The sequence below is a fragment of the Choloepus didactylus genome, chromosome 7 (assembly GCF_015220235.1).
Source record: "Choloepus didactylus isolate mChoDid1 chromosome 7, mChoDid1.pri, whole genome shotgun sequence".
Lineage (NCBI taxonomy): Eukaryota > Metazoa > Chordata > Mammalia > Pilosa > Megalonychidae > Choloepus > Choloepus didactylus.
Genome location: NC_051313.1, coordinates 113,830,327 through 113,841,193, shown reverse-complemented (window position 1 = coordinate 113,841,193; position 10,867 = coordinate 113,830,327). Strand labels below are relative to the sequence as shown.

The window sequence follows — 10,867 nt, the reverse complement described above, 5'->3', positions numbered from 1 at the left end:
TGGGAAGAGATCCCCAGACATGTTCCCCGGCACCGTTCAAGAACGAGAGCAGCCGGGTTACGGACCTTTCTAGCAGTGGAGGATTTCGGCAGCTCCGGGAAGACCGAGACCCACTTCCGGGTTTGGAAGTACTCCTTGCTCCTCTTGGCAGCCAGGGAAGGGATTCCCCAGACACATGCGCAGCGCGGCGCCGCCGCTCTGGGACTGGCCCAATTTACCCTAAACAACTAACCTGCTCCTCCCCCTCCCGCTTGGGGCGTACCATTTGCGTTTAGGGGGAAACAACGCGCTCCAGAGTACTCAGAAATATTCCCCTTCCTCAGACACGAGGAAAGTAAGTTTGTTTTAGATTTCAAAAAAGGTCCAACGATACAAATGCCTCAGAGGCCCGTCGCCGAGTAATAGTCTGATGTTCTCGGCTTTGCTCACGGCCCTGTACTCTTCCTTTGAAGCGCTGAACAAAGTGGCACGCCCGGATCCCAGCTGATCAGCTGCTGGGCTTTAGCGGCGGAGCCCCCGGGCGAGACCATTTGTGACTCCTTGGGAGGGGTGCATGCGAAGGGGGAGTGGGCGGAGCGGCTATTGTCCGGTCAGCGCAGCCTCCGGAGAAGGGGAGGGTGTTACAGGGTGAGGGGCACGGGGGCGGGGTGCGGATTTCACCGCGGCCGCTGCTAATCCAGAGCCGGCGGGGGCCTCGGGTCCTTCCCAACACCGCCGCACAAGACATCGCTCTGGCTGGGGAGCGGCGGTGGGACCTGCCGAGGGCGCCGGGTCTTCCCTCCTACCCTGCAGTCCTGGGTTCACCTGCACGCCTCTCTTCCTCAGCCCTTCCTCTCTGCTCCTCCCCCGTCCCCCCTGTCTCCGCAGGCCTAGTGGTGCGGCCCGCTTCCAGCTGACCGGCCTGGAATCCCGGCTCGGAGCCCCGGACTTGCGCCCGCCTGCGCGCCCGCTCCCTCCCCCTCCCCCCGCCCCGAGCCCCCTGTCGCCGCCGCCGCCGCCGCCGCCGCCTCCTTTTTTCAGCGGGGCCCAGGCCCAGCCGCCGCCACTGCTGCCGCCGACGCCGAGCTCCACCGCCGCCGAGCACCATGGGAGACGCCGGGAGCGAGCGCAGCAAAGCGCCCAGCCTGCCGCCTCGCTGTCCCTGCGGCTTCTGGGGGTAAGAGCCCAGCCGGGTGGGGTGGGGGGCGGGAGCGCGGGCTCCGGGGCTGACGGGGCAGGCCTCGGGGCGCGGAGAGACCGGGACCCTAGGGGCTGGGCCCAAGCAGGGCCTACCGGAATAGTGCAGGGGCCGCATCCTGGGGAGGGGTGCTGGGTGAAGGGCTGGGGTTGGGCAAAGAAGGCTCTGCCCGGGGTGCGCTGCCCACCCTCTGGGACTAGCCTGTGCGAGGCTCTGGCTTCTAGGGGCCGCCTAGGCCACGGGTTTGGGGGGCAGGGCAGTGGGGGAGGAATGAGGGGTGGTATTGGCACCTCCGGGTGGAGCAGGGGTGTCCCCTTTCTTTGGCGTATGGAGGCCAGACCCCCCTCCCTCCGCTTTGATAGGTTGGTGTCCTGGCCCTAGGAGGGTATTTCCTCTGACTTTCCTTCCCCCGGAGTCTTGCATCATCACTTCCTAAATTATATCCCAGTGCCCCATTTGCTTTTAGGAAGCTGTTCACACGTCACTCATTTTTTTTAAAAAGTCGAGGTCAGTATCCAGGCTAGGGGTAAAGTTATAAGATTGTGTTGAGGGCTCATCTTTATTTAAAACATGTTTCAGAATATCTGTAAAATCTTCTTGTGAAAAGCACGTCAAGTTAGACTGGCTTGGGAATGTGAGACCCGGTTTGTTCTCTTGGCTCATTCCCCCTCACCCATTTTTTAAATGAGAATGATAATGTTCACATTGGGCAGTGGATATTGGTAGTTGGCCATCCTGTGTTAGGGTGAAAAATGTGAAATCTACTTTTTTTCCCCAAAGTTAGTTTGAATTTTCCTTCTAATACTTTCTAATACTTTCATGGGTTTCTGTGCCTCTTACCTAACAGGTGCCTCCATCATACCTTATGAGTATAGTTACTGTAGTAAGGAAACTGGAGACTTTGAAGGCCCACTTTTGTGATTGAGCCTTTTTTTTCCTTTTTTCTTAAGATTCGGTATTTTCTGAGGGGCATAAGGCAGGAAGGAAATGAATATTCCTGGTGTGATTTTGGGAGAAATATTGTAGTATTTTATCTCTCAGGTCCTAGGAATGGTTAAGATAGAAATTAAGGCTTTGATTTTGGGAGTGCAGAGAAAGATTAAAAAATGGATCTTAATGTAGATTTCTGTATTTGTCAGTTCCAAGGTTATGAATAACATTAGTTAAAAATAAATTATGGCATTACCAAAAGTCCTTAAGGGATGAAAATATATTAGGTTTATGGTCTCCCTTTCATTTTGATTTGAAAATAATAAAAGAGTGGTCTGCTAAATGCTTTCATGGACAGTGTAATTCCCACAAGAATCTTATGAAGTAAGAACCATTATCTGTTTATGAATAGAAGGGGAAACCAAGGCTTTAGAAAGGGTGGATAACTTGCCCATGGCACTCAGGGGGTATAGGGTGGAGCTGGTGAGCTCTCTTTAGAGAGCTAAGTATGATCACGTTTATGACATCAGTCTGCTGCCCTGGGAGAATCTGGTGTCAGAAGCAATAGATTGTAACTCATTATAAAAAGCTGGGGGCTCAAAGAAAGAAGCTGCCAATGTCAACTAATGCCTAGGACTTAGAGGTCTGATGCCTAGATATCAGAGGTCTGTTTCCTGGCAACATGTTTATGTCCTTGGGACCATTATCATGAGTGGAACCCTTATTGAAAGTTATATCAAGGCTTAGAAACTAAGGAAAAGCAATAGCTTTTTAAATTATCCATCAGGGTACTGAGTAATACCAGGAGAAATTGTAGTAGCTTAGAGGAGAAGTTTATTAATGTAAGCAACCAGAGCTTATGAGCTGTGATTTGCCTAATAGTAGTGAGCACACATACACACACACACAGATATTCTTGTGGTGGAACACATTCTGTTTAATGTTTTAGCCTTTCGTAAGGGTGTGTTTGTAGGCATGTGTGTAGTTTGCATTTTATAACAAAGCATAATGAATTTGTTGCTTTGTTTACATCATATAACCAACTTTGAACATGTTTCCTCTGTGGCATAGACCAGGTTTATACTATGTTTATTATGTAAACTTAGAATATTTTCAACAAATATTTTGTGTTTCTGTACTATAATGGAGGACAAGAGGACACTGACCTTGTCCTCTGGGAGCAGGGGGCATAGAGAAGTCAACTGATGGTTAAAGTATGCTATGATTGGTACAGGGTGCTATGGGAGGGGCACTTACTTCAGCAGGGGTGGGCATGGAGGAACAGTAGCCTGGAGGAAGTGAGTCTTCAGCCTATACCTGCAGAATGGGTAGAAGAGGAAAGAATGGAAATACACAGGGTGAAGAGTGTTACTTTTTGGCGAAGAGATTAGCATGAGTGAAGGCCTGGAGGTGAGAGGGAGTGCTAACACATTTGAGAAACTCAAAGTTCATTGGGTTGATTGGTAGATGGTGAAGTGGAATCAGCTAGTGATGAGGCAGGGGAGAGGAGAAGAATTGGTGGTGCAAGGCCCCATTGGTAATGCTGCGGACTTGGGACTTTTGAGTAGTGGGTAGCTAGTGAAGAACTTTGAGCAGGGAGTGATGTGGTTATCTTTAATTTGAAAGATTAATTGGTTAATCTTGAGAGTGGTCTGGATGTGTGGGTATGAGTGTGTGTATCTGTATTATTGTTTGATGTATGTGTTGTAGTCTGGAGGTACTGAAGGCCTGCCAGTAGCAGTAATCCAGCCAGTGATGGTGATGGTCTGAACTGGGTGGTGGGAGGAGAATGGAAGGAAGTAGATGGATGTGATAAGCCACGCAGGAGATATCTTGGCCTTTTCTCTTCATGAAAATGAAGTTATGTTTTCTACAAACTTGTGCATGATTGTACTCTGTGGAGGCCATTGGTTTATAAAGTCAGCAAGCCAGGGCCCACACCCAATTGCAGAGAAGCCTCTCAGCAGAATGTTTTGGCACCAGCAGACTAAAGGCAGTTTCTTGAGGATTGCTCCTCTCTCCAGTGAGTCAGGCTGCAGAACTTGCTGCCCAGCACTGACCAGTCAGGACACCAGTGAATTAAATAGGAGAGCTTTGAGGTCTTTTCCTTTTGGTAACACAGCTAGAAAGGAGAATGCCAAGAGGAACATTCAATTCTAATGTGTAGTGCTTAGAACACTTAAAAGTTTCCGATTCTCCCCCTCTTGGTTTATAGCATTTAATTGTGTACAAGTGTTGCTGATTTTATAGGGAGCTCATTTCTCCACTGGTAATTTGCTTCTGTGGAAATTGTTGAAGATAAACTCGTTTGTAATATTAACTTGACGTTGGAAGTTGTACAGTTATACAGTGTTTTTAGGGTTATGACCATAAGAAACAGTTTCTTCTTCTGAGACATAAATTTTTAAAACTCTTAGGGAAATACGAACATTTTCTTGGCTCATATAAGAGTTAAGTAATCATACAAAAAAATGCTAGTTTATAATTGTCAAATCTGAAATAAGATAGTAAATAAGAATGTTTCCTTTAGTTGAAATATACATATGCACAAAAGCATTTTCTAAACTATCAGCTATAGGAAGTATTAGTTAAAGCTGTATTTTAAATGGTTTAGATATTAAACATGTACTGAAGCACATAGATTCTTCACAAAAAATTTCAGACCTAGAATATTACTGAAAAGACAGGAAAAAGCAAAAGAATAAGAATATACTGAGCTTATTATAGGATAATAGAATGGGTAATTAGGATGGGGAAGATAGAAACATTTTTTTTCCTTGTACTTATTAAGTATAAAAATCAATGACTATTATTGATATTTTGCTGTCACAATCGGAGACAATCTCCATCACAGTGTAATATTTTGGAACCCTTGGGAAGTACTGTTTCTTTTATAAATAAGTGTAGTAGACATAAATATTCAGTTCCTGTGGTAGTTAGGGAATAATGGAGTATTTAAATATAGGGCTTATGGGTAAACTATTCATTGTTTTGATGAAGAAAAAGCAGTTCTTCTAATGAATCATGTCATCCAACAAATATTACACAGATACATTTTCTTTAGGGAAATAGGTTTTAGAGTATTTCATTTTAGTGATCTATTCTGTTGAAGCATTTTGCCTAAAAACTAGATTTGCTAGATTACATATGTATTTTGTGTAAAGATGGAGTCAGGCAGAGATAAGGAGTAATCTCACAAATAATTTCCATTCCTGAAATGGTTACTAGTAGAAGGTTGACTGAAAATATAAACATGATTTATTTTATTCCATTTTATTTCTGGCAACCTCAAGATACTGACTAGTTTACCTTGAATAGAATGAATAAATTTTTTTTTTCTCTGAGGCCAGTCTTTGTGAATTAATGTAGAACATTGTCATCTCTTTCTGTTTTTGTCACTGTGTATATCACCTGGCTAGGGTGCTTGGCTCCTAGCATTGTGTGGCCCTCACACTTACTATGTTTCTTCAGCCTCAGTCTCCCGATTGGAACATGTTGCCACACTTCAGCCAACTTAACCTTGTCTGTTAAGTTCATGCAAACTCAACGTGAGTCATTAGTTAATCGGTAGAATGTTCATTCCAGTGATGTCACTAATTATCCCTTGATTGTATACCCCCCTGAAGCATTCCCTTACAAACAGAACAGCTTGTTTATGCAGTTAATCGGCAACTCTCAGTATTATGTACATCTGAAGATATAAAATGATTTTAATTGTGTTCACTATCAATACATTTATCTCCTTGCCCTGTTTTCCTGGTCAGTTTGGGGGTATCCAAAAAAAAAATATGAAATTTACTCCATTGATGTGAATTTAGTACAGGGAAATAAATTTCTGTAATTATTTTTATTATTTTTAAAGAAAACAGTGGTCTTTGTTTTCTTTGTTTGGAGGCAATAACTTTTTAGAATTAGGTCTAGTTAGCATATAGGACAAAGATGGCTCTTTTGGTATTATCCACTTCTCCTCCCCATTATACCTCCCTCTCCCCAAAAAGAGGAGAATCCAGTACTTTATGATCTCGGCCAAGTTTGACTAAAAATCGTACTGAAGTTTTGACCCAAAGTCTCTTCATAATCCTTAATGCTATTGATGTTAGTAGTTTTTATAAATTAACCTTTTCCTAGCTGGAAACACCAGGAGAGTGGGTAAGAATTCTTTGAAATGAATAAAGTCCTTTAAAATAAACAACCACCCCAAACAGTGTATTAAATATTGTTTACCTAAAGCTGAGTATTAAGAGGGTGGGAACTAATTAATTTGGATTTTTTATTAGCTCTTAAAGGGGTTGATACATGCACAGTGATGCAAAATTTTGAAATCCCTTAATCACAGATCAGGACTGAGATTAAAAATTCTTTCCTCTTTTTAAAGAAAGGTAAAGTTTGGTGTCTTAACCAAGTGAAATGAAGGAAGTGACTGATCAAGATACAACATTATATAATTTTAATGAAATACTTAAAAAATACTCTAGATTCTGGCTTGTTGGGTGCTGTGAGACTTTGTGTCAGATTGGTTTGCCAAAGAGGGCCTTCAGTCCAACTGTGTAGATGACACTGATGTCACTCACTTCTACCAGGGCTTTAACAAACAGGCTAATTTTGCTCTGAATTGGATTCTTATATAATAAGATTAAATTGCTGAATGAGATATTTAGACAAAAGGAAGAAATTCCCTATACATAGTAAATGCAGAAGAGAGGTTGAGGTTATTTAAAGGGTTTAATAACCGGAATCTAAGACAGTATTCTAGAATTGCACTGTCTAGTATGATAGCCACAAGCCACAGTGATAAATTCAGATTAATTAAATAAAAAAAAATTTCAGTTCTACAGTCGCACTAGCAACATTTTCAAGTGCCTGCTAGCTCGATAACTAGTGGTTACCCTATGGTAAAACACAGATAAAGACCATTTTCATCTCCCCAGAAAGTTCTTTTGTACAGTATGGTTCTGGAACGTTGACCTGATAGGCAACAAGGAGTTTCAAGCCTGTTTTCTTGTGGGCTCTCTGGACCTCTGTTTTCTCATATTCTAAAAGTTAGGTCCAAGTTTAATTTAGCTCCAAGTTTCCTTCCACCTCTAATAGTTTAGTTCCACTGGGAAAAGCAGTGCTGTTAATCCACATTATGGTAAGTGCTCCTTTGACCAGTTATTGGAATTAAAAATTCAGTATGAGTTAGCCTGTAATGTGAACATTTTTTTCACATTAGCTATTGAGTGAATCATTTTAGCTCTTTTCTTAGCAGTATTAAACTGGCAACCTCGGAGTCCTATAAAAGGGAGGAGGTTGGTCTAAGAGAGAGTCAATTTTTTTCTCTGTAGTGAGAGACTTTTTGAAGGTACTCACCTTGGGCTATTAAGTGACTTTTGTAGAGGAAGCATGTTTGTTTTCACACACGTAAATCTCCTATGGCAGCTTCTGATGCATGATTAGGAAAGAGTGCATTGGATTTTCTAGTAATTCAAGTACTTAGATACAGAGGAAGTTGGAATTTATTGGAATATCCATCTGTGGCAGGCCAAATCAAACTGATCTGTATGCACCAGGCTGAGGGGTGGCATGAAATGAATGAAAATTCTGTGTCATCCGTGAAGGCAGAGAACAGAGCTGCAGTCATTGCTGAGCACCATAAGTTGTGGCTGCAGCTGTTAATCGGAGGAAGCTAGCTGCATCTGTTCATTCAGCTATCCCAGATGTCCTCTGTCATGGGTGGACACAAGTTTGCATTAGGGCAGAATGTCTGGGAGAGGTCCTAAGGAATGGGTGCTGCTTGCTTCTACTCTGGCCTTGGGGGTGGGAACCACACCCAGAGTATTTTGTGTTTCCAGCTGTGGATGGGCTTTCTTTAGCCTCATTGCTGCCTCTTTAATGACCTGGCAAAGAGTGAGGTTGGTGGTGTTGTACTTGGGACATTTTGGGGAGTGCCTTTTCTTATTTCTCTCTGCTAAAGTGAAGTGGTGTGGAGTAACAACTGTGATGTCTTAGCGATTTCTTAGACTCTTATACGCATTTGTTCTGGTTTGCTAATGCTGCCTGAATGCAAAACAGCAGAAATGGATTGGCTTTTATAAAGGGGGTTTATTTGGTTACACAGTTACAGTCCTAAGGCCATAAAGTATCCAAGGTAAGGCATCAACAATAGGGTACTTCCACTGAAGGATGGCCAACGGCGTCTGGAAAGCCTCTGTTAGTTGGGAAGGCACGTGGCTGGCATCCCTTGCTCCCAGATTGCGTTTCAAAATGGCGTTCTCCAAAATGTTGCTCTTGGGGCATTCTGTCCTCTCAGCTGCAGCTCCTCTTCAAAATGTCATTCTCAGTTGCTCTGAGGTCCCTGTTTGTGAGCTCTTTTTGTAGGACTCCAGTGAACTAATCAAGACCCACCCTGAATAGCGGGGCCACATTTCCATGGAAACACTCAATCAGAAGGTTCCAACCTAATCAACACTAATACATCTGCCCCCACAAGATTGCATTAAAGAATATAGCTTTTTCTGGGGAACATAATATATGCAAACCAGCACAACATTGGTAAGTTGAAGTGCATTTGTATAAAATAATCACTCTCTCTCACTTCTTGGAAGGGGAAGCATTTTGACCATTCAAGAGCATCACAAATACTCTTCCTACAGTCAGGTACTTAGGCCAGGCACTTAGTTTTCTCATACAGGCTTATGGTGATAGTATTCCTGGACATAATGTGAGGAGGTTTAGCTTAAGTTGGGAAACACAAAGAAGGTGGCAGAGGGCTTTGCTATTCATTCCTGTGCTTTCAAAATCTCTGCCTTTTTCACGCCATCCTTTTTCGGTTTTTAATCCTTTCTAGGGTGCTTATGTGGATAGATGTGCTGGGAAAATTATTTCCTGAGAGAATTTTTTTTAACATAATGAATGACACATAAAGTAGATTGAGTGATACAGTCATTTTTAAACTGGTCAGAAGTGTATTAACCAGTAAGAAATATTAATAATCTGGAGATGAGGGAAGGTGTGGTGCCTTTCAACATGAATTGTTTCTGTCTAGATTTATGATTTCTTTGGTTCTATGCCTGGAGAGATGTGGATATTATATTTCATTTTAGGACAATATTGTTTCTAACCATAGTTTTCTTCTTTTTCTTCATTTGTTACTGAAATCCAGAAAACCAGGCTTTTCAAGTCTTTGTGTGTGCATATGAAACTTTGTGAAGACAATGTGTGGCTTTACCATATACAGTCCTGTCTAGTTTGCCTTTCCCTTTTAATATAAAACAAAGGTATGCTCACCTTTAAAAGTAGAGTAATGTCCTTGGATGTTGACCCACAGAAATGTTTGCATAGGGAGATTGATTATTTATTCTTTTGTTAATCTGGGGAGAAATGTTCTTGGTATCTTTGAGGACTATATTCTGTTTCTCTGAAAAGGTCACTTAATTACCTCTTCCCACATGGCCCCTCCCCCCAGTGCTGTAGCACTTCCAAGATATGTTTAAACCAAGCATTTTATTTGTGATATTAATTTTTTTTTTCACTGCCTAAGTCTGCAAATGACAGAAGCAATCTTGAGTGAAAAGTGTAGAGTATGGAATAGATTATACTAGAGTTGTTTCAGGGGTTTATGATCTCCGTAGTATATCAGTATGGATTAGTTTGGAAAGTGATAGCCACAATAAAACCTGATCTATGGGAATACATCCCTAAAGACTACATTTTCTTGGTCGTGGTTTTGGACTGTCTAGTGACTTAGATACTTTAATCTGATAGTTGGCAGCTCCCTAAGATTACTTGAATAATTTTCATTGTAGATAAATTAGATACTTACACTGTACGTTTTTGGTTGGAGCTAGGGACATAAAGAATGGATTGTGTTGGTTTTGTGTTTAAATTTGGGGTACAGAAAAGTAACCGGACATATCCATGTCAGACACTGGATTTGGAAGGAAGTTGGAAGAATAAGGACACAGAAGGTGGTCAAGAGATAGTCTAGAATGTGAGGGGGTGAGGATTGGGAAATGTGGATGGAAGTGGGTAACTGTGAATGAAAATGCTTTGTGGCTACCATCTTCTAGCCAAAATATGAAAGGCAGCCACATCTGTAAGGGCTGGAGAAATTAATATGAACTGATGGTGGGTGGGGTTAAAGAAAACAGTTGTATCTTTTCTTGAAATGTGGATGTGAGTCCCTGGGGTCTTACAGGGAAGTGCTAAAGCACACAGGATGACATCAGTGGTGCAAATTCCGAATTAAAGTTCAGTGGAAATAGCAGTAGCTTTGAGCAAAATTGCTATTTCATGTGTTGGAATCCCACAGGATCTCTCTTCTGGTGAGCCCGTTGGCATTTTCTCAGCCAATTAAAGGATGGTTCTCCATGGACTCTCTTTGCAGCAGGCCATGGGAACTTAACCTACCTTTTTTTTTTTTTTTTATTGGTATTGTCACAATGTACTCCATTCTCTGGGATTTCTCTTCTCTTTCACCTCCAAGCCTGGTGGGGAGTTCAACAAAGTCTTGCCCATCTTATGCTTTATTTGCTGTTCATGGCAAAACAACTTGCACAGCCCTTCTCTTTTAAAGATTTTACAGCTCACGCATATGGGGGAGGTTATATTAACTTTTTTTTTCCATTTTTTAATTGTGGAATATAACATATATACATAAAAGTGATAACTTTTAAAGTGTGATTTAACAAGTAGTTAACAAATTCCAAAGAATGTTATGGGTTACAGTTCCACAGTTCCCATTATTTCCTTGTTGTGAAATATAACATATATACAGAAAGG

At 42.2% G+C, this 10,867-nt stretch overlaps 1 protein-coding gene across 4 annotated transcripts in view; it reads left to right on the top strand.

The window, feature by feature from the left end:
* Positions 1–699: 699 nt before the first annotated feature.
* Positions 700–10,867, top strand: part of ZFAND3 (zinc finger AN1-type containing 3) — a 448,733-nt gene continuing 438,565 nt past the window's right edge. For 3 of the 4 annotated variants that reach the window (XM_037843177.1, XM_037843176.1, XM_037843175.1), the window contains exon 1: positions 700–1,156. In XM_037843177.1, coding sequence (XP_037699105.1) covers positions 1,086–1,156 — 71 coding nt within the window. In that variant the 5' untranslated portion in view covers positions 700–1,085. Of the gene's footprint in view, positions 1,157–3,500; positions 3,518–10,867 lie in introns of those variants that run through there. The other variant, XM_037843178.1, reaches the window with a different exon arrangement.